The 26,702-nt window shown below is 73.5% G+C and overlaps 4 protein-coding genes across 11 annotated transcripts; 2 read left to right on the top strand and 2 right to left on the bottom strand.

Annotated features, from left to right (window-relative positions):
• Window positions 1-5: 5 nt before the first annotated feature.
• Window positions 6-8,188, bottom strand: ADCK5 (aarF domain containing kinase 5). Of its 4 annotated transcripts, XM_068933561.1 has the most exons (15): window positions 8,116-8,176; window positions 4,991-5,061; window positions 4,765-4,905; window positions 4,609-4,684; window positions 4,282-4,482; window positions 3,149-3,289; window positions 2,922-3,035; window positions 2,614-2,745; window positions 1,628-1,711; window positions 1,456-1,537; window positions 1,265-1,343; window positions 1,066-1,157; window positions 539-791; window positions 343-459; window positions 14-226 (listed from the first exon to the last, which is right to left on the bottom strand). In XM_068933561.1, the coding sequence occupies exons 1-15, from the start codon at window positions 8,131-8,133 to the stop codon at window positions 121-123; spliced, it is 1,707 nt and encodes a 568-aa protein (XP_068789662.1). In that variant the 5' UTR covers window positions 8,134-8,176; the 3' UTR covers window positions 14-120. The 4 variants fall into 4 exon arrangements, with proteins under 4 accessions (XP_068789666.1, XP_068789662.1, XP_068789663.1 ...); XM_068933565.1 differs by lacking the exon at window positions 4,765-4,905 and having other exon boundaries at window positions 6-226; window positions 4,282-4,477; window positions 8,116-8,172; XM_068933562.1 differs by lacking the exon at window positions 4,765-4,905 and having other exon boundaries at window positions 8,116-8,188.
• A 1,125-nt stretch (window positions 8,189-9,313) lies between these two features.
• Window positions 9,314-14,179, bottom strand: SLC52A2 (solute carrier family 52 member 2). 3 transcript variants are annotated; one of them, XM_068933568.1, is made up of 6 exons: window positions 13,955-13,996; window positions 13,071-13,119; window positions 12,813-12,958; window positions 11,667-12,513; window positions 11,448-11,571; window positions 9,314-9,676 (listed from the first exon to the last, which is right to left on the bottom strand). In XM_068933568.1, exons 3-6 carry the CDS (start codon window positions 12,952-12,954, stop codon window positions 9,464-9,466), a joined length of 1,326 nt encoding a protein of 441 aa, XP_068789669.1. In that variant the 5' UTR covers window positions 12,955-12,958; window positions 13,071-13,119; window positions 13,955-13,996; the 3' UTR covers window positions 9,314-9,463. The 3 variants fall into 3 exon arrangements, with proteins under 3 accessions (XP_068789669.1, XP_068789667.1, XP_068789668.1); XM_068933566.1 differs by lacking the exons at window positions 13,071-13,119; window positions 13,955-13,996 and adding an exon at window positions 14,134-14,179; XM_068933567.1 differs by lacking the exon at window positions 13,071-13,119 and having other exon boundaries at window positions 13,955-14,012.
• Window positions 14,180-16,669: 2,490 nt separating this feature from the next.
• Window positions 16,670-22,711, top strand: FBXL6 (F-box and leucine rich repeat protein 6). 2 transcript variants are annotated; one of them, XM_068933569.1, is made up of 9 exons: window positions 16,670-17,134; window positions 17,221-17,379; window positions 17,467-17,530; window positions 17,850-17,981; window positions 18,102-18,209; window positions 18,592-18,705; window positions 18,878-19,109; window positions 20,051-20,291; window positions 22,341-22,711. In XM_068933569.1, exons 1-9 carry the CDS (start codon window positions 16,707-16,709, stop codon window positions 22,507-22,509), a joined length of 1,647 nt encoding a protein of 548 aa, XP_068789670.1. In that variant the 5' UTR covers window positions 16,670-16,706; the 3' UTR covers window positions 22,510-22,711. The 2 variants fall into 2 exon arrangements, with proteins under 2 accessions (XP_068789670.1, XP_068789671.1); XM_068933570.1 differs by having other exon boundaries at window positions 18,878-18,913.
• Window positions 22,712-22,906: 195 nt separating this feature from the next.
• On the top strand, window positions 22,907-25,351 carry TMEM249 (transmembrane protein 249). Of its 2 annotated transcripts, XM_068933849.1 has the most exons (5): window positions 22,912-23,207; window positions 23,285-23,382; window positions 24,603-24,795; window positions 24,892-24,977; window positions 25,082-25,351. In XM_068933849.1, the coding sequence occupies exons 1-5, from the start codon at window positions 23,063-23,065 to the stop codon at window positions 25,235-25,237; spliced, it is 678 nt and encodes a 225-aa protein (XP_068789950.1). In that variant the 5' UTR covers window positions 22,912-23,062; the 3' UTR covers window positions 25,238-25,351. The 2 variants fall into 2 exon arrangements, with proteins under 2 accessions (XP_068789951.1, XP_068789950.1); XM_068933850.1 differs by lacking the exon at window positions 24,603-24,795 and having other exon boundaries at window positions 22,907-23,207.
• Window positions 25,352-26,702: the final 1,351 nt, after the last annotated feature.

Below are 26,702 nucleotides of genomic sequence, written 5' to 3' on the forward strand. Positions count from 1 at the left end.
CGTAGGCAGCGTGGGTGCGCGGTGCCCGCGGGCACCGGGGGTTTATTGGTGGACAGTCAGTGCCGGGGCCCCGGGCCGAGCCCGGGGCCTGGTTCAGCTGCAGCAGCGAGGGCCGGGGCGCTAGGCCTGGAGGTACTCGTAGATCTGCTCGCTCTGGGCCAGCAGGCCCCAGGAGGCGAGGAAGCGGAGGACGGAGGCCGTCAGCTTCATGGAGATGGTCTCCAGCCTGGGGGCAGAGGGCAGAGGCGGTGGAGCGGCCGGCGCAGCCTCAGCCCGGGCCGTTTCACCGCTGCCGCGGTTCTCTTCTTCCACCCCCCCCCGCTCTCGGCCCCTCGCCCTTACCTGAGGGCAACCTCAAACGTGAGGCTCTCCCACGCTACCCTGAGCCAGCGGAAGACGCTGCTGCCGCGGATGCCGGAGGACTTCTGCCCGCTGAGCCGGCTGAAGCTCCTGACGGCGCTGCGGGACGGAGGGCGTGAGACGGCGGGCAGGGCGCGGGGTCCGCGGCGCCCCGGCCGAGCCCCCCGCCTCGCCTCACCTCTTGGCCATGAGGAAGTAGCGGTCGACGGGGGCCCCCAGGGCCACGTTGATGCTGCGCACGGTGTTGATGTTGCGGAAGACGAGCAGCATGGGCCGGGGCAGGTCCCGCAGCACCTGCATGATGCGCTCGAAGTGGTGCTTGGCCATGTCCTGCATGTAGGCCGTCTCCTCCCGCGTGAGCACGTTGGCCAGCGCCAGCTGCCCCATGTGGATGGGCCGCTGCATGAGGATCTCGCAGAAGAGGAAGTAGTCTGGGGAGCACAGGGCGTGAGGACGGGGCTGCAGCCCCCCCCCACCCCGGGGAGCAAGGATTTGGGGGGGGGGAGGGCCCGAACGGCCACGGCAGCCTGAGGGGCACGAGGGGTGAGGATGCGACCGGGGAGGGCGCGAAGATGGGTGCGTGGCACCCCAGGGAGCGCAAAGGCTCAAGATGGGGATGTCACGGGGGGGGGGTAAGGATGGGGGGGGGGGACGCGGCCAGCTGGGGTGGCCCCCCCCCCATTAATGGGGCAGGGCCCGGCTCACCCTTGACACCCAGCTCGGCCGAGCGCATCTTCATGGCCGCGTCGTCGCGCAGGATGATGGCTCTCCAGAGCTGGCACAGTGCTGTCCGGTCCCTGGGCGGCGGGTGCCTGTCAGCGGCGCCGGGGTGGCCCTGCGGCGGGTGCCCCCCGGTGCCCTGCACCCCCCCCCCCCCCCCCCAACCACCGCCACCTCGCCTCACCTTTCGCTGAGGAACTCGTAGAGGCCGTGGTCGAGGAGGACGAGCTGGGCTTTGCCGTCGGGGCCCCTGCGCACCAGCACTGCAGCACGGAGCGGGTCAGCGCCGGCCCTGGGGGCTGCCGCGGGCCCCCAGCCCCGCTGCGGGGCCAGGTCCTCCCCCCCCCCCCAAAACACCCGGCGTCGGCCCCGTACCGTTCCCGGGGTGCGGGTCCGCGTGGATGAAGCCCGTGTAGAAGATCTGCTCGGCGAACAGCCGGATCAGCTTGTCGGCAGCCTGCGGGCGAGGGCGGCTCAGTCCCGGTCCGGCGCGGCCCCCCGCGCCCGGAGGGGCCGCCCGGGCCCCGTCCCCGTCCCCATCGCTCACGTCCTGCACGCCCAGGCCCTGGCTCCGGATGCCCTCCACGTTGGTGATCTTGCAGCCCTCGCAGTAATCGGCTGTCAGCACCCGCTGGTGGCGGGGGGGGGATGTGGGGGGTCAGGCCCGGCCCCCAGCGCTGGGGGTGGGGGGGCTCAGCCCCAGCCGGTCCCGGCGCCCGCAGCCCCCTGCCCTGCTCGAGGCCGGGCCCCGGTGCCGGAGCTGCTCTGCAAGGCCGTCTCTGAGCACACCCCCCCCCCAAGGTGGGGGGGCCTGACTGGTCCCCGCTCCCCGCTCTCCCTGCTGTCCCTGCCACCCTGGTCCCTGCTGTGCCTGTGGTCCCTGCCGCCCTGGTCCCTGCTGTGCCCATCGTCCCTGCCACCTCAGTCTCCGTTGTCCCTGCAGCCCCTGTCACCCTGGTCCCTGCTCTCCCTGCGGTCCCTGTCACCCTGGTCCCTGCTGTGCCTGCGGTCCCTGTCACCCCGCTCCCTGCTGTCCCTGCTGTCCCTGCCACCCTGGTCCCTGCTGTGCCCATCGTCCCTGCCACCCTGGTCCCTGCTGTGCCTGTGGTCCCTGTCACCCTGGTCCCTACTGTCCCTGCAGCTCCTGCCATCCTGGTCCCTGCTGTGCCCATCGTCTCTGACATCCTGGTCCCTGCTGTGCCAATTGTCCCTGCCACCCTGGTCCCCACTGTCCCTGCAGTCACTGCCACCTTGCTCACTGCTGTGTCCATCATCCCTCCTCCTGGTCCCTTCTGTCCCTGCAGTCTCTGCCACGCTGGTCCTTTCTGTCCCTGCCACCCTGGTCCCTGCTGTCCCTGCCACTCTGGTCCCTGCTGTCCCTGTGGTCCCTGCTGCCCCATTCCCAGCCCCTGCTCTCTCCAGGCCCCATCACACCCTTTTTGTCCCTTTCATGGTCCCCACAGTCCCTGCTATCCCCAGTCCCTACCGTGCTCAAGCTCCCTGTCCCTGTCCGCGGTCCCCCACGGGCCTCACCTTGCTGCACTTGTCCCAGTGCACGCGGGGCACCACGACGTAGCTGAAGTCGCGGAGGTCGCGGGCGCAGCGCTCGGCGTTGCGGCCCTCGTTCTCGAAGTCCAGCTCCTGGGCCAGCGTGCCCTTCAGGTCCTGGGGACACAGGGACGGGGGGGGGTCCCAGCGCACGGGGACGGCCGGGGAGGGGGGGGTCCAGCGCGCCCCTGGCACGGGGAGGGGGGGAGGTCTGCCCCTGCCGTCCCCGCTCAGGGGGTCGCTACTGCCTGTGCCCCGCAGCTGCCCCCGGGGCGGCCGCCCCGCGCCGGTACCTCGAGCACCCAGCTGAAGCCGAAGCTGGGGTGCATGAACTCCACGATGCGCAGCAGGATCTCCAGGGTGCGGATGTCGCCGTCGAAGCGGTCCCGCAGGTCGATGTACTGCACCTGCGGGGCAGAGCGTGTCGCCCGCCGCGGCTCCCCGCTCCCCACCGCCGACGCGCGCGCCGGCTCGCGCCCCCGCCCCGCCGCGCCGAGCCGGGGCGCCCGGCGGCTCTCACCTTCACGGCCACCGGCGTGCCGTCCTGCAGGGTGGCCCTGTGCACCTGGGCCAGGCTGGCCGCGGCCACCGGCTCGTAGTCAAACTCCTGGAAGAGCCCCGCCGCCGTGGTCTGGAAGTCCTCCAGGAACAGTTCATCCACCTGCGGGCACGGCCGTGGGGCAGCAGGGCGCCCCATGAGGGCGCGCGTGGGGCGGCAGCCCCCCGGCGAAGCAGCCCGTCCCCCCGCTGCAGGAGGCTGGGAGCGACCCAGTCCCGTCCCCCACCTGTGGCCTGGGGGCTGCGGTGTCCCCATACCCAGTGGGGTGGTGGTGTCCACAGAGCCAGGGTGGTGGTGTCCCTATGCTTGGGGGCTGCATTGCCCCCCAAACCCAGGAGGTTGGTGTCCCCATATGGAGTCCCCATACCTAGAGTGGCATTGTCCCTGTGTCAAGGGTGGTGGTGACCCCATACTTGGGGTGGTGGTGCCCCCATATCTATGGTGGTGGTGGTGTCCCCATACTTGGGGTGGTGGTGTCCCCCTATCTACAGTGGTGGTGGTGGTGGTGGTGTCCCCATACTTGGGGTGGTGGTGCCCCCATATCTATGGTGGTGGTGGTGTCCCCATACTTGGGGTGGTGGTGTCCCCCTATCTACAGTGGTGGTGGTGGTGGTGGTGTCCCCATACTTGGGGTGGTGGTGCCCCCATATCTATGGTGGTGGTGGTGTCCCCATACTTGGGGTGGTGGTATCCCCCTATCTACAGTGGTGGTGGTGGTGGTGGTGTCCCCATACTTGGGGTGGTGGTGTCCCCCTATCTACAGTGGTGGTGGTGGTGGTGGTGGTGGTGCCCCCATACTTGGGGTGGTGGTGCCCCCCCATCTATGGTGGTGGTGGTGTCCCCATACTTGGGGTGGTGGTGTCCCAGTGCCTGGGGCCACGTTGTCCCCATACCTGCTGTGGAGGAGTCCCCACACCCAGGGCAGCAACGTCCCCGCGCCCACGATGGCAGCGTCCCCATAGCTGGTTGTCCCTACGCCTGCTCTGGTGGCGTCCCTAAGTCCAAGGCCGCGGCGTCTCCCCGCCCACAGCGGAGGTGTCCCCGTGCCCGGCACGGCGGCGTCCCCGCGGCCGAGGCGGCGTCCCCGCGCTCACCTCCCGGTAGCCCCGCTGCAGGGCCCGGTCCTCGAGCACGCGGAGGGTGGAGATGTACTCGGGGGGCAGCAGGTGGTTGAAGGAGCACAGCCCCTGGCCCAGCTTGATGTAGAGGCCTCCGTTGCGGATGGCGCCGCGCACCAGGCGGTCGGCCGCGCGCTGGTGGCAGCACGACATCCCCGCCTTGAACGCTGGGCTGTTCTGGCACAGGGACGGGACGGGAAAAGGTGGGGGGGGGGGGGGACGGGGCCGTCAGCGCCCGCCGCCCCGGCGGTGGTGGGGCTGCCGGGGCGCCGCCGGCTGGGTGGCGGGGAGGGGGCCGCGTACCTCGTCCATGCCCCGCAGCACCACGTTGGCCGTCCACCAGTAGTCCACGGAGATGTGCACCCCTACGGCCAGCGACCTGCGGGCGCGGGGACGGCTGAGCCGAGCCGGGCACCGTTCCCCCGTCCCCGTCACCACCCCCCCCGTGCCGGCCCCCACCTGCCGAAACGTCCCACGCCGTCCACCACCAGCCACAGCTTGCGGCGCTCGCGCCGCTCGGCCCGGACGTACCAGCCGCCGGCCAGGGGCAGCGCCAGCCCCAGGCCCAGCAGCACCGGCCGCAGCAGCGCCCGCCGCGGCCTGCAGCGGGCACAGACGTCAGCGTCGGGGCGGCCGGGACCCCCCCCCCCCAAGCCCCCCTCCCCACCCCGAGACGGGGGCTCACCGCGGGGCCGGGGGCGGCCGGGGGCTCCGGCCGCGCTGCAGCAGCAGGGAGTGGAAGCGGCAGAGCTGCACCTGGGGACGGCAAAAGGCTGAGTGGGTCTTTTTTTTTTTTTGGGGGGGGGGGGGTACGCCGTTTTTGGGGACCGCCGTGGGGGGGTCCCCGGGGTGGGCGCCGCAGTCCTCCGTCCTTGGATGAAGGGGGGGAGGCGGATGCTGGGCCCCCGGCCCGCTTCGGCGGGCGCCCAAGGCCGCGGCGTCCCGCGGACCCGGTGGCCTTGGCGGCGTCCCCGGGGTGTCACCGCGGGGGCGGCGGGGCCGGGGGTCCCGTGGGGGGGGGGGCGGCGGGGCCCGCGCATGGGGCCGGCTAGGGGGCGTCAGCCCAGGGTGGGGGGGGCCTGGGCTGCATCCTGGGGATCCTTGAGGACGGGGTGCACGGGGGGGGGACCCCCCGGGGGGACCCCCCCAGAGGGCACCTTTAGGTGGGGGGGAGCCCGGGGGGCTGGGGGCAGCAGGACACCCTGGGGGACCCCCCCAGGGGAATCCCAAGGGGGTCCTGGGGGAATCCCAAAGGGGAACACGGGGGGGTATCCCCAAGGGGAGGGGTCTCAGGGGCGTCCCCAAAGAGGGTCCTGGGGGAATCCCAAAGGGGCACATGGGGGGGGTATCCCCAAGGAGAGGGGTCTCAGGGGTGTCCCCCAAAGAGGGTCCTGGGGGAATCCCAAAGGGGCACACGGGGGGGTATCCCCAAGGGGAGGGGTCTCAGGGGTGTCCCCCAAAGAGGGTCCTGGGGGAATCCCAAAGGGGCGCACGGGGGGGGGTATCCCCAAGGGGAGGGGTCTCAGGGGTGTCCCCCAAAGAGGGTCCTGGGGGAATCCCAAAGGGGCACACGGGGGGGGTATCCCCAAGGGGAGGGGTCTCAGGGGTGTCCCCCAAAGAGGGTCCTGGGGGAATCCCAAAGGGGCGCACGGGGGGGGTATCCCCAAGGAGAGGGGTCTCAGGGGTGTCCCCCAAAGAGGGTCCTGGGGGAATCCCAAAGGGGCACACGGGGGGGGTATCCCCAAGGGGAGGGGTCTCAGGGGTGTCCCCCAAAGAGGGTCCTGGGGGAATCCCAAAGGGGCGCACGGGGGGGGGTATCCCCAAGGGGAGGGGTCTCAGGGGCATCCCCAAAGGGGTGCGTGGGAGATACCCCGGGGGTGCATGGCGGGGGGTATCCCCAAAGAGGGGTCCTGGGGGAATCCCTAGGGTTTCCCCACGGGGGGGATCCCCACAGGGCATCTGGGGGGGGGGGCGAGGAGGATATCCTGGGGGGGGGTCCATGGGGGTAAGCCAGGGGCTCAGGGGGTGTCCCTGAGGGTATCCCCAGGGACCCAGGGGAGCATCCTGGGGGTCCCCAAAGGGTGCAGTGGGGGAATCCCCCAGGGGGGCCGGGGGATATCCCCAAAGGGGACTGCGGGGGGGGGGGGGCGGCATGTCCTGGGGTGGTGCCGGTCTAGGGGGATCCTGGGGGGGGGGTCCTGGTGTGGTCTGGGGCGGGGGGGGCCTGAGGGCGCTCCTGGTGTAGTCTCGGGGGATCCCGGGGGGGCATGTGGGGGGGGGGGTGCAGAGATTCTCAGGGGGGGCTGAGGGTGTCCTGGGGGTGCGGGACAGGTCTGGGGGAGCCCGGGGGCACTCAGTGGGGTCCCGGGGGGGTCCCAGGAGAGGGGTCCCGGGGAGTGCTGGGGCAGTCTGGGGGCGGTTCCCGGTGGGGGGTCCCAGCGGGGGGTCCCAGCGGGGGGGTCCTGGTGAAGTCCTGGGGGGGGGTCCCAGAGGGGGTTCCTGGTGTGGGGGGTCCCAGTGGGGGGTCCCGGGAGGGGTCCTGAAGGGCGTTCCTGGTGTAGGGTCTGGGGGGGGTTCCAGGGGGAGGGTCCCAGTGTGGGGTCCCGAGGAGGTTCCCGGTGGGGGGTCTGGGGGGGGGGGTCCCGATGTGGGGTCCCAGAGGCAGTTCTCGGTGTGGGGTCCCAGGGGGGAGGGTCCCGGGAGGGGTCCCAGGGGGGGGTCCCGGTGTGGGGTCCCAGTGTGGGGTCCCGGGGGGGGTTCCCAGGAGGCGGGTCCCAGTGGGGGGGGTGCCAGGGGGTCCTGGAGGGGGGGGTCCCGGAGGGGGGTCCCGGAGGAGCTTCCCGGGAGGCGGGTCCTGGTGGGGGGGTCCCGGAGGGGGGTTCCCGGGAGGCGGGTCCTGGGGGGGGGTCCCGGGGGGTCCCGGAGGGGGGATCCCGGGGGGGTTCCCGGGAGGCAGGTCCTGGTGGGGGGGTCCCGGAGGGGGTTCCCGGGAGGCGGGTCCCGGAGGGGGTCCCGGAGAGGGGGTCCCGGGGGGGTCCCGGGGGGGGGGTCCCGGGAGGCGGGTCCCGGGGGGGGTCCCGGAGGGAGGGTCCCGGGGGGGGTTCCCGGGAGGCGGGTCCCGGAGGGGGGGTCCCGGAGGGGGGGTCCCGGGGGGGGTTCCCGGGAGGTGGGTCCCGGAGGGGGGGTCTCGGAGGGGGTCCCGGAGGGGGGGTCCCGGGGGGGTTCCCGGGAGGTGGGTCCCGGAGGGGGGGGTCCCGGAGGGGGGGTCCCGGGGGGGGTTCCCGGGGGGGGTTCCCGGGAGGCGGGTCCCGGAGGGGGGGTCCCGGAGGGGGGGGTCCCGGAGGGGGGGTCCCGGGGGGGGTTCCCGGGAGGCGGGTCCCGGAGGGGGTCCCGGAGAGGGGGTCCCGGGGGGGTCCCGGGGGGGGGGTCCCGGGAGGCGGGTCCCGGGGGGGGTCCCGGAGGGAGGGTCCCGGGGGGGGTTCCCGGGAGGCGGGTCCCGGAGGGGGGGTCCCGGAGGGGGGGTTCCGGGGGGGGTTCCCGGGAGGCGGGTCCCGGAGGGGGGGTCCCGGAGGGGGGGTCTCGGAGGGGGTCCCGGAGGGGGGGTCCCGGGGGGGTTCCCGGGAGGTGGGTCCCGGAGGGGGGGTCCCGGAGGGGGGGGTCCCGGAGGGGGGGGTCCCGGAGGGGGGGTCCCGGGGGGGGTTCCCGGGAGGCGGGTCCCGGGGGGGTGCCGGAGCAGTCCCGGGGGGCGGGGCGCCCTGCCGGGGGGCGCGGGGGTGCCGGGGGGCGGGCCGGGGCCGCAGTCCTCCTCACCGTCCGCCGCAGCCCCATGTCCGCTGTCACCTGCCGCCTCCCGGCCCGGCCCGACCCGGCCCGGCCAGGCTCCGCCCCGCCCCTCCCCGCCCCTCCCCTCCCCTCCGCGCGCGCCCATTGGCCCGCCCCGCCGCCCCGCCCCGCCCCTCCACGCGCGGCAGCCGCGCCCATTGGCCGCCCCCTGGAAGAAGGGGCGGGCCCTTCCCCGCCCCGGCGCCGCCAGCCTCGGCGCCGATTGGGCGAGGCGGACGGGAGAGGCGGAGCGCCCGGTGCTCGCGCCCCGCCGCGCGCGCCGGTTGGCCGCCGCCGGCCTTTCGCGCGAATGGCCAGAGGGGGCGGAGCGGCCGAGGGACACGCCCCCTCCTGCGGGAGGGGGGCGGGGCGGGGCGGGCCCCGCGCGGCGCGGCGGGAGCGGGCTGCGGCCACGTGGGGGGGGGTGGGACTCGCCGGGGGGGCGGGGGGTCCGTTCGGGAGCGGGGCACCGGGCTGGGGGGGGGTCCCGGTGCGGGGTCCGGACACCGGGGGGGTTCTCGGTGCAGGGTTGGGGGCACCGGGGGGTCTCGGTGTGGGGTCAGGGGCATTGGGGGGGGTCTTGATGCAGGGTTGGGGGCACCGGGGGAGTTACTGGTGTGGGGTTAGGGGCATTGGGGGGGGGTCTTGGTGCAGGGTTGGGGGCACCGGGGGAGTTACTGGTGTGGGGTTAGGGGCATTGGGGGGGGGTCTTGGTGCAGGGTTGGGGGCACTGGGTGGGTGCCAGTGCGGGGTCGGGGCATTGGGGGGGGTCTTGATGCAGGGTTGGGGGCACCGGGGGGGTTACTGGTGTGGGGTCAGGGGCATTGGGGGGGGGTCCCGGTGCAAGGTTGGGAGCACCGGGGGGGGTCCTGGTGCAGGGTTGGGGGCATTGGGGGGGGGTCCGGTGCAGGGTTGGGGGCACCGGGGGGGGGTTACTGGTGCAGGGTTGGGGGTACCGGGGGGGTTGGGGGCATTGGGGGGAGGGTGTATCAGTGCAGGGTGCAGGTTTGGGGACAACCATGGGGGGAGACCCACCCCCCCCCAGGGACTCCCCTGGTGCAGGGGCTAAAGCAGTGGCGGGCACCCCCCCCCCAACCCGTGCCCATCCCCGTCTCGTCTGGCACTGTCCCGGCAGACCGCCCCCCGTGCCCCCCCCACCCCCCCCCGATGGCCAGCGCTGCCCAGCCCCGCGGTACAAAACTTTATTCCAGTTCGGTAAGGCCACCCCGAGGGGCAAAGTACAGCGGTGTTGGGGGGGGGGGTGCGCACAGCCCCCCCCCCAAAGGAGGTATGTGAGCGCGGGGCGGGCGGGCGCACGGTGGGGGGGGGCCGCGGCTCAGGCGGCGCAGCCGTCCACGCAGTCCTGCCCGCTGCGGAAGAGGCGGTAGACGCTGACGATGGGGAACATGGCGAGGGCGCCGAGCAGGGAGCCCGCCTGGATGGCGGCCCCGCACCAGAGCAGGGCGCCGTGCCCGGCCTCGTGCAGCAGGCTGCCCGCCGCCGCCTTCAGGTAGGAGAAGAGCCCCACGAAGAGCGTCCAGGACAGCACCTGGCGGAGATGTGGTGGTGACACCTTGCACGTGGATGGGACGGGGCCCCGGGACCGACCTCCACCTGCCCAACGCGGCCACCAGTGGTGGTGACACCTTGCACGCGGACGGGACGGGGCCCCGGGAACGACCTCCACCTGCCCAACGCGGCCACCAGTGGTGGTGACACCTTGCACGCGGACGGGACGGGGCCCCGGGAACGACCTCCACCTGCCCAACGCGGCCACCAGTGGTGGTGACACCTTGCACGCGGACGGGACGGGGCCCCGGGACCGACCTCCACCTGCCCAACGCGGCCACCAGTGGTGGTGACACCTTGCACGCGGACGGGACGGGGCCCCGGGACCGACCTCCACCTGCCCAACGCGGCCACCAGTGGTGGTGACACCTTGCACGCGGACGGGACGGGGCCCCGGGACCGACCTCCACCTGCCCAACGCGGCCACCAGTGGTGGTGACACCTTGCACGCGGACGGGACGGGGCCCCGGGACCGACCTCCACCTGCCCAACGCGGCCACCAGTGGTGGTGACACCTTGCACGCGGACGGGACGGGGCCCCGGGACCGACCTCCACCTGCCCAACGCGGCCACCAGTGGTGGTGACACCTTGCACGCGGACGGGACGGGGCCCTGGGAACGACCTCCACCTGCTTGACATGGCCACCAGTGGTGGTGACACCTTGCACGCGGACGGGACGGGGCCCCGGGAACGACCTCCACCTGCCTGACATGGCCACCAGTGGTGGTGACACCTTGCACGCGGACGGGACGGGGCCCCGGGACCGACCTCCACCTGCCCAACGCGGCCACCAGTGGTGGTGACACCTTGCACGCGGACGGGACGGGGCCCCAGGACCGACCTCCACCTGCTTGACATGGCCACCAGTGGTGGTGACACCTTGCACGCGGACGGGACGGGGCCCCGGGACCGACCTCCACCTGCCCAACGCGGCCACCAGTGGTGGTGACACCTTGCACGCGGACGGGACGGGGCCCCGGGACCGACCTCCACCTGCCCAACGCGGCCACCAGTGGTGGTGACACCTTGCACGCGGACGGGACGGGGCCCCGGGAACGACCTCCACCTGCCTGACATGGCCACCAGTGGTGGTGACACCTTGCACGCGGACGGGACGGGGCCCCGGGACCGACCTCCACCTGCTTGACATGGCCACCAGTGGTGGTGACACCTTGCACGCGGACGGGACGGGGCCCCGGGAACGACCTCCACCCGCCCAACGCGGCCACCAGTGGTGGTGACACCTTGCACGCGGACGGGACGGGGCCCCGGGAACGACCTCCACCTGCCCAACGCGGCCACCAGTGGTGGTGACACCTTGCACGCGGACGGGACGGGGCCCCGGGAACGACCTCCACCCGCCCAACGCGGCCACCAGTGGTGGTGACACCTTGCACGCGGACGGGACGGGGCCCCGGGAACGACCTCCACCTGCCCAACGCGGCCACCAGTGGTGGTGACACCTTGCACGCGGACGGGACGGGGCCCCGGGAACGACCTCCACCTGCCTGACATGGCCACCAGTGGTGGTGACACCTTGCACGCGGACGGGACGGGGCCCCGGGACCGACCTCCACCTGCTTGACATGGCCACCAGTGGTGGTGACACCTTGCACGCGGACGGGACGGGGCCCCGGGACCGACCCCCACCTCCCCGACGCGGCCACCACCGGTGGGAAACCCAACGGAGCCACGGGAAGGGAGTGCCCAGAGCCTCCCTTCCCGGCCGGCACCCAGGACCCCGACTCACCACCAGCACCGTCCCCAGGGCGCTTCCCACCAGGGGCGGGCAGGGGCTGAGCGTGGCCAGCACCATCAGGTAGGCTCCGAACACGGCTCCCAGCGCCGAGATGAAACCCAGGCCCACGGCCGACCTGGGGGGGGAAGGAGGAAAGGGGGTCAGGCGGTGGGGGGGCCGAGCCGGCGGCGGGCTGCCAGCAGAGACGACCACGCCGGAGCAAGGACGCACCTGCAGAGCACGAACATGGCGGCGAAGCAGGCGGCGGGGTTGGCGATGTTGCTGAGCACCACGGAGAGGTGGAAGGCCGAGCTGCCGTAGGGCAGGCAGGAGTAGGTCTGCACGGAGGGCAGCACGCCGTTGGTGAGGGCGTTGGAGGCGGCCAGCAGCGCCAGCAGGTAGGCGAAGCGTCGCGTCCGGGAGGCGGCGGGCGCCGGGGCGTCCCGGGTGCCGCCGCCGTCGCCCGCCGCCGCCGCCGCCGCCGGTGGGCTGTCCTGCAGCGGGAAGGACTCCTCCGCGTCCACCACGCTCGCTTTGGAGGCGGCCGGTCGCTGGGGGCCGGCCGCGCCGTGTCGCGCCACCAGGCCCAGGAAGGCCAGCGCCGAGGTGGCCAGCAAGGCCAGCATGAGCCAGAAGTAGACGGTGGCGGGGAAGCGCTCCTCCAGGTAGCGGGGCTGCGTGCCGTTGGGGCACTCCACCTGCCCCACGCCCTGGGCCAGCGCCAGCACGCAGGGGAACAGGGCGCTCAGGCCCTGCCCGATGAAGAAGGTGCGGACGAAGGGCTGGGGGAAGCGGTACATGAAGGGCAAGAAGGTGACGTTGGAGGTGCAGCAGAAGGTGGCCAGGACGAAGGCCAGGACGAGGTAGGCCACGCTGCGGTCCTGCCCCGCCACCGTCACCAGGCGGTCCCAGAAGAGGGCCAAGAAGAAGGCGGCCGCCACCGCCAGCGCCTGGATGCCGTAGATGACCCGCCGCTCGTCCAGGCGGCCGGGAACCAGCCGGTGCCCCAGGGTGACGGCCACGGGGCCCACGTTGCCCAACGCGACGAGGACGGAGAGGTAGGCAGGCAGGCTCCAGCCTGGGGGAGGTAGGCAGAGAGGCTGCCGCTCGCGTCCCCCCCCACCCCCCCGCGGGTCCCCTCTCCTCCCCAGCGAGCCGGGACCCCCGCGGCCCGAGGCGTGACGCCATCGAAACGTGCCGTTTCCCACCGCGACCTCGCCCACGAAAGCTCCCGCAGCCGGAAGGGTCCTTTCCTTCCTGCTTTTGTCTTAGCCGGGCCGGCGGGGTCCGGGTTGGGGGGGACAAGCACCCCCCCCCGCCGCCGCCCCACAACCACTCCCCCCGCCCCCCAACTTTGGGCTCCGGCGAGCCCCTCACCTTCGGGGAGAAACTTCACCACCACGGGCAGCTCCACCCAGAGCGAGTTGACGGAGAGCCAGGAGCCCATGGCGAAGAGGGCCACCAGGAGGTGGCTGGGCAGGTCGCGGCCGGCGGCGGCGGCGGTTCCCGGCCCCTCCATCCCGCTGCCGGCGAGATAAGGGGCGCTGCGGCGGGCGCGCTCCCCGTCTGCCCGGTTCGGGGCAGCCGAGGGGGGCGGGCGGCCGGGGGAGGACCCCCCCCCCACCACCGCAGTACCCCAAGCGGTGGGCTGGAGGTCTCGGTGACGCCTTGGTGACGCCCTGCTCTGCGGGGGGGGGGGGCGGTGGCCTGCAGTGGCCCCGGGGGTCCTGCTCCCCCCTCGGCCCCCAACCCCAGGGGTCTCGCTCCCCCCTCGGCCCCCAACCCCAGGGGTCCTGCTACCCCTTCGGCCCCCCAACCCCGGGGGTCCCGCTCCCCTCTCACCCCCCAACCCCAGGGGTCTCGCTCCCCCCTCGGCCCCCAACCCCGGGGGTCCCGCTCCCCTCTCACCCCCCAACCCCAGGGGTCCTGCTACCCCTTCGGCCCCCAACCCCGGGGGTCCCGCTCCCCCCTCGGCCCCCAACCCCGGGGGTCCCGCTCCCCTCTCACCCCCCAACCCCAGGGGTCCTGCTCCCCCCTCGGCCCCCCAACCCCAGGGGTCCCGCTCCCCTCTCACCCCCCAACCCCGGGGGTCCCGCTCCCCTCGCCCCTCCCCACTGCAGCCCCCCAACCCCGGGGGTCCCTCTCCCCTCGCCCCTCCCCACTGCAGCCCCCCAACTCAGGGGGTCCCGCTCCCCTCTTGCGCCCCCTGATCCCCGCAACCCTGGGGGTCCCACTCCACTCTCGTCCCCCCTCGCCCCCCACCCCGGGGGTCCTGCTCCCCCTTCGGCCCCCCAAATCCGGGGGTCCCGCTCCCCCCTCAGCCCCCAACCCCAGGGGTCCCGCCCCCCCCTCGACCCCCCACCCCGGGGGTCCCGCTCCCCCCTCGGCCCCCCACCCCTGGGGTCCCGCTCCCGTCTCGCCCCCCCCCCTTCGGCCCCCAACCCCAGGGGTCCCGCTCCCCTCTCGCCCCCCACCCCGGGGGTCCCGCTCCCGTCTCGCCCCCCCCTTCGGCCCCCCACCCCGGGGGTCCCGCTCCGATCCGATCCTGCCGGCTCCGCTCGCCCCCGCCGCCCCCCCCTTCCCCGCCCCCGGTACAAGATGGCGGCGGGCGGCAGCGCCGGGCGGGTGGCAGGTGAGCGGCGCCCCCCCCCCGGGTCCCGGACCCCCCCCCCCGGTCCCGGACCCCCCCCGCGCTCACCGCCGGCCCGGCCCGGCCCGGGTGGTTCCCGCTGCCGCCGCCGCCGCCGCCGGAAGTGCGCGTGGCCGCGGCCCTGCCCCGCCGGGCCGGCACCGGGCTGCCCCCCGGGACCCCCCCGGGACCCCCCGGGACCCCCGGGACCCCTCCGGGACCCCCCCCGGGACCCCCCCCGGGACCCCCCGGAATCACCGGGACCCCCCCAGGACCCCTCCGGGACCCGCCCCGGGACCCCCCGGAATCCCCCCCGGGACCCCCCCGGAATCACCGGGACCCCCCCGGGACCCCCCCCCGGGACCCCTCCGGGACCACCGGGACCCCCCCGGGACCCTCCCGGGACCACCGGGACCCCCCCGGGACACCACCGGGACCCTCCCTGGACCCTCGGGACCCTCCCGGGACCTTCGGGACCACCGGGAACCCCCCGGGACCCCCCCCCCCGGGACTCCCCCCCGGGACCTCCCCCGGGACCACCGGGACCCCCCGGGACCCCCCCCGGGACCCCTCCGGGACCACCGGGACCCCCCGGAATCACCGGAACCCCCCCCGGGACCCTCCCTGGACCACCGGGACCCCCCCGGGACCCCTCCGGGACCCCCCCGGGACCCTCCCTGGACCCTCGGGACCCTCCTGGGACCTCCGGGACCACCGGGAACCCCCCGGGACCCCCCGCGGGACCCCCCGGGACCTCCGGGACCCCCCGGAATCACCGGGATCCCCCTGGGACACCACCGGGACCCCTCCGGGACCCTCCCTGGACCCTCGGAACCCTCCCAGGACCACCGGGACCTCCGGGACCCCCCCGGGACCACCGGGATCATCGGGACCCTCGGGACCCTCCAGGGACCACCGGGACCTCCGGGACCCCCCCCGGGATCACTGGGACCCCCCCGGGACCCCTCCGGGACCACTGGGACCCCCCCGGCACCCTCCCTGGACCCTCAGGACCCTCCCGGGACCACCGGGACTTCTGGGACCACCGGGAACCCCCCGGGACCCCCCCCCGGGACCCCCCCCGGGACCACCGGGACCCCCCCCCGGGACCACCGGGATCACTGGGAACCCCCCCGGGACCCCCCTGGGACCACCGGGACCCCTCCCGGGACCCCCCCCAGGACCATCGAGCCTCCCCCGGAATACCCCCCAGGACCACCGGCTCCCCGCGGGCAGCACCGCGGTCCCTCCGTGCACCCACTGGGACCCCTGGCCCCCCCCCCCCCGAGATCCCGGTAGGTCCCGGAGCCGGGACCCCCCCCCCCGAGATCCCAGTAGGTTCTGGGGCCAGGACCCCCCACCCCGAGATCTCCGTAGGTCCTGAGGCCGGGACCCCCCCCCCCAGATCCTGGTAGGTCCCAGGGCCGGACCCCCCCCCCCCGAGATCTCGGTAGGTCCCAGGGCCGGGAACCCCCCCCCGAGATCCCAGTAGGTCCTGGGGCCTGGACCCCCCCCCCGAGATCCCTGTAGGTCCCAGGGCTGGGATCCCCCCCACCCAATATCCCAGTAGATCCTGGGGCCAGGACCCTCCCCAGGGTCCCTGTAGGTCCTGAAGCCGGGACCCCCCCCCCGAGACCCCTATAGGTACGGGGGCAGGACACCCTCCCCCCCCAGGACCCCTGTAGGTACGGGGACCGCCCCTTGAACTCCCATAGATACCCTGCACTGAGGCCAGGACCCCCCAGGGGCTGGGCCTCCCCAGGGGGGCCAGGACCCCCCCAAGGCCAGGACGTCCTCAGGACCAGGGGCCCTGCACAGGGACCAGGACGTCCCATAGGAGCCGGGTCCTGGCGTCCCCCCCTGGGGACAGGGTCCTGGGCATCCCCTGGAGAGGTGGGGCCTGGGTACGCCCCACTTTGGGAGGGGGTCTCGGGAACCCTCTGTAGGGATGGGGTGCTGAGCACCCCTCATAGGGACGGGATCCTGGGCACCCTCCATAGGGATGGGGTCCTGAGCGTCCCCCATAAGGACGTGGTCCTGGGCCAACCCCCATAAGCATGGGGTCCTGGGCATCCCCCCCATGGGGTCCTGAGCACCCCCCATAGGGATTTGGTCCAGGGCATCCCCCCATAGGGATGGGGTCCTGGGCATCCCCCCCATGGGGTCCTGAGCACCCCCCATAGGGACGGGATCCTGGGCACTCTCCATGGGGATGGGGTCCTAGGCACCCCCATAGGGATTTGGTCCAGGGCATCCCCCATAGCGACAGGGTCCTGGATGTCCCCTCATAAAGGACACGATCCTGAGCGTCCCCCCATAGGGACGGGGTCTTGGGCATCCCCCCACAAAGGACAGGGTCCTGGCCACCCCCCCCATAGGGACGGGGTCCTGGGTCAATCCCCATGGGGACGGGGCCCTGAGCGTCCCCCATAGGGACCGGATCCCAGGCACCCTTCCCCCCCATAGGGAGGGGGTCCCACCCCCCCAAGGCCTGCACCCTGTCCCCCCCGCCCCACACCCCATTGCAGGGGCTGGGCACGGGGTGGCACGGGGGACGCGATCGCCGCCGGCACCCCGGGCGCTCACGCCGTCCCCCTGTCCCCAGCCCCGTCCCGCCGTGCCGTGCCCCCCGAGTAGCCGCCATGGCCGAGCCGGGCACGTCGGCCGGCCGCGGGAGAGCCGAGGCCTCGGCCGCCCACCCGCCCCGCGGCGCCCGGGCCCGGGGCCGAGCCCGCCGGAGAAGGACCCCCAGGAGGACAGCGCCCGACTACGTGGTGCACGAGACGGACGACGACATGCTGCTCATCATCTCCAATGCCGGAGCGCGGCCGGCGCGGGCCGCGGGCAAGAAGAGGCCGCCGCGAGCGCCCCCGGGCAAGGCCGTCCCGGCGAGGAAGAAGAGGCGAGAGGAAGAGAGAGCCCCGGAGCCCGCTCCCGGGAGCCGCGTGGCTCCGGCGAGCTCGGGCGCTGGCGCTCAGAGCTCCTGGGGCGAGCGCTTGCCCGTGGAGATCCTGGTGCGCATCTTCCAGCCGGTGGTGGCCCGCGACGGGGCCGTGCCGTTCCTCTGCAGGTGGGTGCCGGGGGTCCTGCCTGGGCCGAGAGGAGGGCAGGAGGTTTGGGAGCCCTGCCCTGGTGTGACGGGGTCTGCGTCCCCAGGGCCGCCCGCGTGTGCCGGCTGTGGTACGGCGCAGCCTCCAACCCCGTGCTTTGGCAGAAGGTCTCGCTGGGCTTCTGCTGGGGGGAGCCAGGCAAGAAGCGCCCGCCGCTGATGGAGGAGAGGGTCCTGGGCACGGTGGAGTGGCTGGCCACGAGCAGGTGGGTGCCGCGCGGGCACGGCCCCTCGCCCGCCGGGGCCGCCCGCGGCGCAGCAGCCCCCGCATCTCCCCTTCCCTCCCCTCGCAGGTTTTCGCTTCTGCGGGACTTTGTCCTTTGCCACTGGAAGAGCCACGTGCCCTTCGTCCTCAAGGTGAGGAGGAGGCAGGACAGCCGCTGTCCCCGAGCCTCGGGGCCGCCGCGACGCACGGGGTTTGGGGTCGGTGGCATGCGGGCGCTGGGCAGGGTCTCCGTGTGCCTGGCGGGGAGATGCTCCGAGATGCCGCCAGCGCCTGTGGCACGCCTGGGCCCAGCACCGCCTCTGCACTGGCCTTTTAATGGTCGCCCGTCGCCTCTGGGCGGCCGGGGATGGCTCTGGCGCTGGGGACGAGGTTCCTCGTCCCCTGGGCTCCTTCCTCTAGGGCCTTGCGGTCCCCAGCCCCCCTTCCCGGCCGCTGTCCTCTCCCCGGCAGGCCCTGCAGGACTCCTGCCCCCTTCTCGCGTCCCTCAAGCTGTCCCACTGCAGCGGCGTCACCACCGAGTCCCTCACCAGCCTGGCCGCCCGCTGCACCCAGCTCGACAGCTTGAACCTGCAAAACTCCCAGGTAGGGTCCGCGTGGCGGGGGGACAGCGCAGAGCGGGAGGCCGACCCTGCCTGCTCCAGCCCCGCTCGGCACGGTGCCCCCGGGGCCTGGAGCTGGAGCTGAGCCCGTCGGGGCTTTCAGGTGGACTCGTCGGCCGTGGTGACCTTCCTGGAGGTGGCCGGCACCCGGCTCCAGCAGCTTTGGCTGACCTACAGCTCCCGCATGAATGCGATCGTGGCTGCGCTGGCGGTAAGCGGGAGGCAGGGACGGGCCTCGCCACGGGTCTGCGTGGGGCAGGGAGGTTTTATGGGGTAGAGAGGGCTGGATCCAAGGAGCTGACAGCTTTAACGGCGCGTGGGGCATCCAGGGCTGGAGCAAGGTAGCGCTGAGGTGGCTCTGGAGCTCCCGAGGGCCAGCTGCGGGCTGGGCAAGCAGCCGGTGCCCCGCGCTCGCGCGAGGCTCCGTTTGCAGCGCAGCGATGGTCTCCAGCGGGTGTCTTGCGCGCAAGCGGGCGCAGAGCTGCTGGGGCAGAGCCGGCCGCCGAGCGGATGGGTCGGTGGTGGGCCCGTGCGGGTCCGCCGGGGCGGGAGGCCTTTGGGTGCTGCTCAGCCGCCTCCCGCGCTCTCCGCAGAGCGGGTGCTGCCCCGGGCTGCGGCTCCTCGAGGTGAACACAGAGATCAAGCAGAGCAGCCAGCACTTCCAGGTCCCCGTGGAGCAGCTGCAGGCAGCCTGCCCACAGCTGCAGGTACCGCCAGCCGCGCCGCGTCCCGCTGCCAGCCCGGGTCCCTCGGCTGCCGCCCGGGGAGCCAGGCAGCCTGCGAGGTGCATCCCTTCCTCGTGCACCTCGGCCGGGCGAGGGCTCTGGGGCGGCCGGCCCCCCAAGCCGGCTCCTGCAGCCCTGCCGCTTCCTCCTCCAGGTGCTGCGCCTGCTCAACGTGATCTGGTCGCCAAAGGTGAGCCCCCGCGCGGCCCCCGCGGCCCCCGGCTTCCCCCAGCTGGAGGAGCTGTGCTTGGCCACCACCTCCTACTCCTTTGTCAGCGACGGCGTCCTGCAGAGGATCCTGCATGCCTCGGCGCAGCTGCGCGTGCTCGACCTGCGCGGCTGCTCCCGCGTCACGCCGCAGGGGCTGCAGGCGCTCCCCTGCCCCGGTGAGCCTGGCCTCGAGGGGGCCCGCGGCCCCGCTGCTGTGGCGCGGGGGCGGCTGGGCTGGGGGTGCACCGCGGGGGGGTGGGCTCCGCTCGGTGCCCGACCGCCGGGGCTGCAGCACGTGCCGGTGGCTCCAAGCTCGTCGCGCTCGGTGGCGATGGGGACGGGGCTGGAGGTGCTCGCAGGGAGCGTCGTGCTGCGGCCGTACCGTGCTGTGCTACACCGGTCACGCCAGGCCGTACCACGCTGTGCCATGCCACGCTGCACCGCGCTGTGCCGGCCGTGCCACGCTGTGCCGTGCCACGCTGCACCATGCTGTGCCGGCTGTGCCATGCTACGCTGTGCCGTGCTGTGCCAGCTGTGCCGTGCTGGCCATGCCATACTGCACCGTGCCGTGCTATGCTACGCCGTGCCATGCTGTGCCGTGCCGTGCCATGCATGCCATGCCACGCTGCACTGTGCCGTGTTATGCTATGCTGTGCTGTGCCGTGCCACATTGTGCCGTGCCGTGCCATGCCATGTTGTGCCGTGCCAGCTGGGCTGTGTTATGGTGTACCATGCCATGCCGTGCCGTGCCGCACCGGTTGTGCCGTGCTGGCCGTGCCATGCTACGCTGCACGGTGCTGCGCTATGCTACGCCGTGCTGTGGCATGCCGGCTGTGCCATGCTGCGCTGTGCCATGCCGTGCCGTGCCATGCCACGCTGCACCGTGCCATGCTGTGCTACACTGTGCCGTGCCGTGCCATGGCATACTGTGCCATGCCGTGCCGTGCCACACCGCTTGTGCCGTGCTGGCCATGCCATGCCACGCTGCACCGTGCCGTGCTATGCTACGCTGTGCCCTGCTGCACTGTGCTGTGCCATGCTGTGCCGTGCCGTGCTGGCCGTGCCATGCCGCGCTGCACCGTGCCGTGCCGTGCCAACCGGCGCCTCTCTCCGCCAGACCTGGAGCAGCTGCACCTGGGGCTGTACGGCAGCGCGAGCCAGCTGCTCCGGCCCGCCCAGGGCAGCGCGCTGCTCACGTGGAAGTGGCGGCACAGCCTGCGCGACCTCGACTTGGCGGGCCAGAGCTTCAGCGAGCGGGACCTGGAGCAGGCGTTGGCGGCCTTCGCCCAGGGTGCCACCCGGGCCGCCCTCCGCTCCCTCAACCTCACCGGCACCAAGGTCACGCTCAGCACCGTCAGGTGAGCCGGCCCCGCGGCGCTGCCGTCTCCTGTGCCGGGGACGCCGGGCTGCGTCGCGGCCGGGCTGAGAGCAGGAGGAGCCCGGCCGCCCGCCTGTCCTGGGAGGAGCGCGGTGGGGCCCGGGCCGAGCCGGGGCTCCTGGGGTGACAACGGGGCGGGGGGGGACAACGGGGGTGTCTGAGCACCGGGAGAGGGCAGGCAGGGACTGCAGGAGAGGGGGAATACCTGGGGTGTCCGGGTGCCCGAATCCCCTGGGTGCTGGAGGTGTCTGGGTGCCCGGATCCCTGGGTGCTGGGGGGGGGGTGCCCGGATCCCCTGGGTGCTGGGGGGGGGTGCCTGGATCCGTGGGTGCTGGAGTGTCCGGGTGCCCAGATCCCCTGGGTGCTGGGTGTGTGTGTGCCTGGATCCCTGGGTGCTGGGGGTAGGTGTGTGTGTGCCTGGATCCCTGGGTGCTGGAGTGTCTGGGTGCCCGGATCCCCTGGGTGCTGGGTGTGTGTGTGTGCCTGGATCCCTGGGTGCTGGGGGGGTGTGTGCGTGGATCCCTGGGTGCTGGGGGTGGGTGTCTGGGTACCCGGATCCCTGGGTACTGGGGTGTCTGGGTACCCGGATCCCCTGGGTGCTGGAGGGTCCAGGTGCCCAGATCCCCTGGGTGCTGGGGGGGGGGTGTGCCTGGATCCCCTAGGTGCTGGGGTGTGTGTGTGCCTGGATCCCCTGGGTGCTGGGGTGTGTCCGGGTGCCTGGATCCCCTGGGTGCTGGGGGTATGTGTGTGCCCGGATCCCTGGGTGCTGGAGTGTCCGGGTGCCCAGATCCCCTGGGTGCTGGGGGTGTGTGTGTGCCCGGATCCCCTGGGTGCTGGGGTGTGTGTGTGTGCCCGGATCCCTGGGTGCTGGAGTGTCTGGGTGCCCAGATCCCCTGGGTGCTGGGGGTGTGTGTGTGCCCGGATCCCTGGGTGCTGGGGGTGTGTGTGTGCCCGGATCCCCTGGGTGCTGGGTGTGTGTGTGTGCCCGGGTCCCCTGGGTGCTGGGGTGTGTGTGTGCCCGGATCCCTGGGTGCTGGGGTGTGTGTGTGCCCGGATCCCTGGGTGCTGGGTGTGTGTGTGTGCCCGGGTCCCCTGGGTGCTGGGGTGTGTGTGTGCCCGGGTCCCCTGGGTGCTGGGTGTGTGTGTGTGCCCGGGTCCCCTGGGTGCTGGGGTGTGTGTGTGCCCGGGTCCCCTGGGTGCTGGGTGTGTGTGTGTGCCCGGGTCCCCTGGGTGCTGGGGTGTGTGTGTGCCCGGGTCCCCTGGGTGCTGGGGTGTGTGTGTGCCCGGATCCCTGGGTGCTGGGTGTGTGTGTGTGCCCGGGTCCCCTGGGTGCTGGGGTGTGTGTGTGCCCGGGTCCCCTGGGTGCTGGGTGTGTGTGTGTGCCCGGGTCCCCTGGGTGCTGGGTGTGTGTGTGTGCCCGGGTCCCCTGGGTGCTGGGGTGTGTGTGTGCCCGGGTCCCCTGGGTGCTGGGTGTGTGTGTGTGCCCGGGTCCCCTGGGTGCTGGGGTGTGTGTGTGCCCGGATCCCTGGGTGCTGGGTGTGTGTGTGTGCCCGGGTCCCCTGGGTGCTGGGGTGTGTGTGTGCCCGGGTCCCCTGGGTGCTGGGGTGTGTGTGTGCCCGGATCCCTGGGTGCTGGGTGTGTGTGTGTGCCCGGGTCCCCTGGGTGCTGGGTGTGTGTGTGTGCCCGGGTCCCCTGGGTGCTGGGGTTGTGTGTGTGCCCGGGTCCCCTGGGTGCTGGGGTTGTGTGTGTGCCCGGGTCCCCTGGGTGCTGGGGTGTGTGTGTGTGCCCGGATCCCTGGGTGCTGGGGGTGTGTGTGTGCCCGGGTCCCCTGGGTGCTGGGGGTGTCTGGGCACCCAGATCCCTGTGCACTGGGCGTTTCCGGGCAGCCGGGTGCCCTGGGAATGGGAAGCAGCAGCAGCCTGGGCGTCTGGTTTCCCCTCCCCGCACCCCGGCAGCGCCATCCCTGCCCCGCCGCGTCCCCCCGCCGCAGGGCAGCCCCGCGGCTCACGGTGTCCCCGCTTCCCCCCAGCGCCCTCATCCTCGGCTGCCCGACCCTCACCTACCTCAACCTGTCTTCCTGCCGCTACCTGCCCCGCGGGATGAAGAAGGCGTACCGGGGCCAAGACGACGTCCGCCGGTGCCTGCACCGGCTCCTCACCGCCGCCGACGAGCCCTCGGCCCAGGACGAGGCGCAGTGAGATCCGTCGCGCCGGTGCAGCCGGCCGAGCCGGGCGGCCCCCGGGGCTGCAGCAACGAGAACTCAGGACGTACCCCTGCCCCGCTCCCCGCCGGTTTTGTATCCCCCCCCCCCGGTTTTGTAGGGTTTTCCCAGGTGCTGCAGCGCCTGGCGCTATGCAATAAAGGGCCGTTCTCCCCGCGGGGCCGTGCCGCGGGGCGCCCAGCCCCGCGTCGCTCCGGCGTGCTCGGGCCGCGCGGCGCCGTCGCCGGGGCGCTGGGCAGCTCCGCAGGCGCTCGCTCCGGAACCGCCGCCGCCCCGGGCTGCTTTGGGGCTGCCCCGGCTCCTGGGCCGTTTCCGCTTGCGGGGTTGCCAGGCTGGTTTGGGCCGGGGCGGTGGTGGTGGTGCTGGTGGGGGGGGGGGAGGCTCGGGTACCGCGTCCCTTAGGAGCGGGTTTTCCTGCAGCATCCGTCCTGGCGGGCGCGGAGGAATGCGGTGCCGTTCCTTGGGGGCTCCGCACGGGACCCCCATCCACTGCCAGCTCCCGCGCGAGCCCCTGCAGCGCGGCCCCCGGCATGGAGCCCACCGCGTCGCTGCGGCGGGCCCTGCTCCAGGGCCCCGCGATGCTGTGGAGCAGCCTCCTGCCCGACGCGGAGCAGAGGCTGTTGCAGAAGATGCAGGCCAACAGGTACCACCCCTTCCACATGCAGCAGATGCAAGGTGAGGAGGGGGCCGCGCGGGTGCTGGCCTCGGGTGCTGGCACGTCCCCGGGACCCCCAGCCCCCGTGTCCCCGCAGTGTACGTCATGGAGTACTACAAGAGCACGCTCTGGAAAGGCCTCCTGCTCCTAATAGTCTCCGCCATCAGCTGGAGCTTCCTTGCAGAGGTGGAGAAGGTACGGAGGGCCGCGGGGTCCGGCCCGCCCGGAGGCGAGGGGACGGGGTGCTGTCCCCTGCTCCGGGCCACGGCAGGGGTGCTGCAGCCCCGGGCCATGCCCTGTGCGAGGAGCTGCGCCCCGGGCTGTGCCCCGTGCGAGGAGCTGCATCCTGGGCTGTTCCTGTGCCGTGCTGCATGCGGGGCGCTGCATCGCTCTGCGGTGCCCATGCCGTGCCCCGTGCGGGCTGCCGCATCCGTGTGCCTCCGTGTGCCATGCCCATGCTGTGCTCCGTGTGGGGTGCTGCATCCCCCTGTCATGCCCGTGCCGTGCCTCGTGCAGCGTGCTGCATCCTTGGGCCATGCTCGTGCCGCGCTCTGTGTGGGGCACTGCATCCCCCTGCCGTGCCCGTGCTGTGCCCCATGCGGGGTGCTGCATCCCCATGCCATGTCCTGTGTGGGGCGCTGCGTCCCCACGCTGTGCCCACGCTGTGCTCCGTGCAGGGCGCTGCATCCCCGTGCAGTGCTCTATGGGGGGCACTGTGTCCTGTGCCGTGCCCTTGCCATGCTCCGTGTGGGGCACTGCATCCCCGGGCTGTGCCTGTGCCGTGCTCTGTGCAGGGCGCTGCATCCCTGTGCCATGACCCGTGCCGTACCCCGCGCGGGGTGCTGCATCGCCGTGCTGTGCCCGTGTTGTGCCAGGGCCGTGCCCCATGCTGGGTGCTGCATCCCCATGCAGTGCCCCGTGTGGGGTGCTGCATCCCTGTGCTGTGCCGGTGTCCTGCCCTGGGCTGTGCCCCATGCTGGGTGCTGCATCCCTGGGCTGTGCCTGTGCCGTGCCCCGTCTGGGGCGCTGCATCGCCGTGCCGTGCCCCGGGCGATGCCCCGCGCGGGGTGCTGCATCGCCTTGCCGTGCCCTGGGTGATGCCCTGTGCGGGGTGCTGCATCCCTGGGCTGTGCCTATGCCATGCCCCGGGCGATGCCCTGCGCGGGGTGCTGCATCGCCGTGCCGTGCCCCGGGTGATGCCCCGCGCGGGGCGCTGCATCCCTGGGCTGTGCCTGTGCCGTGCCCCGCGCGGGGTGCTGCATCGCCGTGCCGTGCCCCGGGCGATGCCCCGCGCGGGGTGCTGCATCGCCGTGCCGTGCCCCGGGCGATGCCCCGCGCGGGGTGCTGCATCGCCGTGCCGTGCCCCGGGCGATGCCCCGCGCGGGGTGCTGCATCGCCGTGCCGTGCCCGCGCAGGATTCGCAGTATTACACGTGGCTCTGCATCTACGGGGTCGTGGTGGGCCTGTGGCTGGCGCTCAGCTCGCTGAGCAAGTGGCGCCTGGTGCTCAACCACTCCAACGGCACCTACGAGCTCTACGTCCGGGGCCGCCTCTGGCAGCAGCGGCCCCTGCACCAGCTCTACATCCGCCTCGTGGCCCAGGAGAACAGTGCGCGCCCCCCTCCCACCCCCTAACCTGCCCCCAGCCCCCCAAACCCACCCCGACCCCGGCCGGGCGCTCAGCACCCCCCGCGCTGTGTTACAGCCTCCGGCGTCCCCTACTACAGCCTGGTGCTCGGCGCCTACGGCATGGAGGCGATCTCGCTGGCCACCCTCTCCCCTAACTACCAGGTGAGCCCCGGGATGGGGGTGGTTGGTGGGGACGGCGCCGGGGGGAAGGTGCCCATCACCGTGGCCTCGGGCCGGCGCTGCCCGCCGTGCCCCTGGCCCCGCAGTGCCTGGAGTTCCTGGGCCGGCGGATGGCGCAGCAGCTGCGCATCAACTACTTCGACCGGCAGGACGTGTCGTGGCGGCACGTGGTGCGGCACCGGCCGGCGGGGTGGCCCGAGGACGGCCAGCGCCGCGGGGGCCACCGGGGCCAGGCGGCCTGAGCTGCCGCCAGTAAAGCCGTGTTGTCCCCCCACCCCGACCCCGCCGTGGGGCTGCGCTGCGCGACGGGCACTGTCCTGGCTGCCGTGGGGCCGCCGTGCGGCTGGAGTCGAGTCCCCAAGGCCCCCAACACTGCTGTGGGGCAGGACGGGCTCCGTGGGGCAGGATGGGTGCCGTGGGGCAGGATGGGCTCCGTGGGGCAGGACGGGTGCCATGGGGCAGGATGGGCTCCGTGAGGCAGGACAGGTGCCGTGGGGCAGGAGAGGTGCTGTGGGGCAGGATGGGCTCCGTGGGGCAGGATGGGTGCCGTGGGGCAGGATGGGTGCTGTGGGGCAGGATGAGCTCCGTGGGGCAGGACGGGTGCTGTGGGGCAGGATGGGCTCCGTGGGGCAGGATGGGTGCCGTGGGGCAGGACGGGTGCCGTGGGGCAGGATGGGTGCTGTGGGGCAGGATGGGCCTCCCCATATCTGGGGGGAATATTGTGGGGGACTGGGGGGACACAGGTGGGTTGGGGGGCAGGCTAGGGGGATATGGGGGGCACTGGGGGATGCGCTGGGGGGACACGGGGATATATGGGGGGCACTGGGGGACACAGAAGGGTTGGGGGGCCCTGGGGGGCACCGGGGGGATGTGGGGGGTGCTGTCCCGGGGGTGTGGGGCGGCCTGTGGGGCAATAGGGGGTGGCCGGGGGGCACGGGTGGTCCTGGCAGTGCGTGGTGTGGGGGGGCCCCATGGGGGCACCTTGATGTCGTGGGGGGGCGCACGGGTGCTGCCTGGAGACGCGCGGCGCTGCACGGGGGGGGCACACGGGGGGCACACGGGGGCTGCGTCGGGGTGGGGCGCACTGCAGGGGGGGCACAGCGCTGCCCGGGGGGGGGGTCGCACCGGGGGGGGGCCACAGTGTTGCACCCGTGCCGCACGGGGGCACGGTGTTGCACAGAGGTCGGGGGGGGGGCACCGCGTTGCGTGGAGGTTGCACCGGGGGGGGTCACAGCATTGCACAGAGGTCGCACCAGTGCTGCACGGTGTTGCCCGGAGGTCACGCTGGGGGGGCACGGCGTTGTCCGGCAGTCGCACCGGGGGTGTACAGCGTTGCACGGAGGTCACAGCCGTGCTGCACGGGGGGGGCATGGCGTTGCACAGAGTTTGCACTGGGGGGGGCCCACAGCATTGCACGGCGGTCACACCAGTGCTGCGTGGGGGCGCACACTGTTGCACAGAGGTTACACCAGGGGTGCATGGTGTTGCATGGAGGTCACACCGGGGGTGCATGATGTTGCACAGAGATCACACCAGGAGTACACGGTGTTGCACAGAGGTCACCCTGGGGCTGCACGGTGTTGACCATTGTCACTCCGGGGGTACACGGTGTTGCACGGAGGTCACCCTGGGGCTGCACAGTGTTGCACAGAGGTCACACTGGGGGTGCACGGTGTTGCACAGAGGTCACACCAGGAGTGCACAGTG

Source organism: Struthio camelus, chromosome 2, assembly GCF_040807025.1.
Source record: "Struthio camelus isolate bStrCam1 chromosome 2, bStrCam1.hap1, whole genome shotgun sequence".
In the NCBI taxonomy this organism is placed as follows: Eukaryota; Metazoa; Chordata; class Aves; order Struthioniformes; family Struthionidae; genus Struthio; species Struthio camelus.

Bases quoted from the DNA above. Each gene is read 5' to 3' on its own strand.
- ADCK5 (XM_068933561.1), bottom strand. The intron at 4,906-4,990 runs GTGAGCCCCCGT...TGCCCGCTGCAG, and splicing joins CGGCCGCCCCCGGCCCCGCG to GCCGCGGCGGGCGCTGCTGC. The intron at 1,712-2,613 runs GTGAGGCCCGTG...CCCCGCCACCAG, and splicing joins ACTGGGACAAGTGCAGCAAG to CGGGTGCTGACAGCCGATTA.
- SLC52A2 (XM_068933566.1), bottom strand. From the start codon at position 12,954: ATGGAGGGGCCGGGAACCGCCGCCGCCGCCGGCCGCGACCTGCCCAGC. The intron at 12,514-12,812 runs GTGAGGGGCTCG...TACCTCCCCCAG, and splicing joins GGTGAAGTTTCTCCCCGAAG to GCTGGAGCCTGCCTGCCTAC. The intron at 9,677-11,447 runs GTGAGTCGGGGT...CATCTCCGCCAG, and splicing joins CCCTGGGGACGGTGCTGGTG to GTGCTGTCCTGGACGCTCTT.
- FBXL6 (XM_068933569.1), top strand. From the start codon at position 16,707: ATGGCCGAGCCGGGCACGTCGGCCGGCCGCGGGAGAGCCGAGGCCTCG. The intron at 18,210-18,591 runs GTAAGCGGGAGG...CGCTCTCCGCAG, and splicing joins CGATCGTGGCTGCGCTGGCG to AGCGGGTGCTGCCCCGGGCT. The intron at 20,292-22,340 runs GTGAGCCGGCCC...GCTTCCCCCCAG, and splicing joins GTCACGCTCAGCACCGTCAG to CGCCCTCATCCTCGGCTGCC.
- TMEM249 (XM_068933849.1), top strand. From the start codon at position 23,063: ATGGAGCCCACCGCGTCGCTGCGGCGGGCCCTGCTCCAGGGCCCCGCG. The intron at 24,796-24,891 runs GTGCGCGCCCCC...GCTGTGTTACAG, and splicing joins CCTCGTGGCCCAGGAGAACA to CCTCCGGCGTCCCCTACTAC. The intron at 24,978-25,081 runs GTGAGCCCCGGG...CTGGCCCCGCAG, and splicing joins CCCTCTCCCCTAACTACCAG to TGCCTGGAGTTCCTGGGCCG.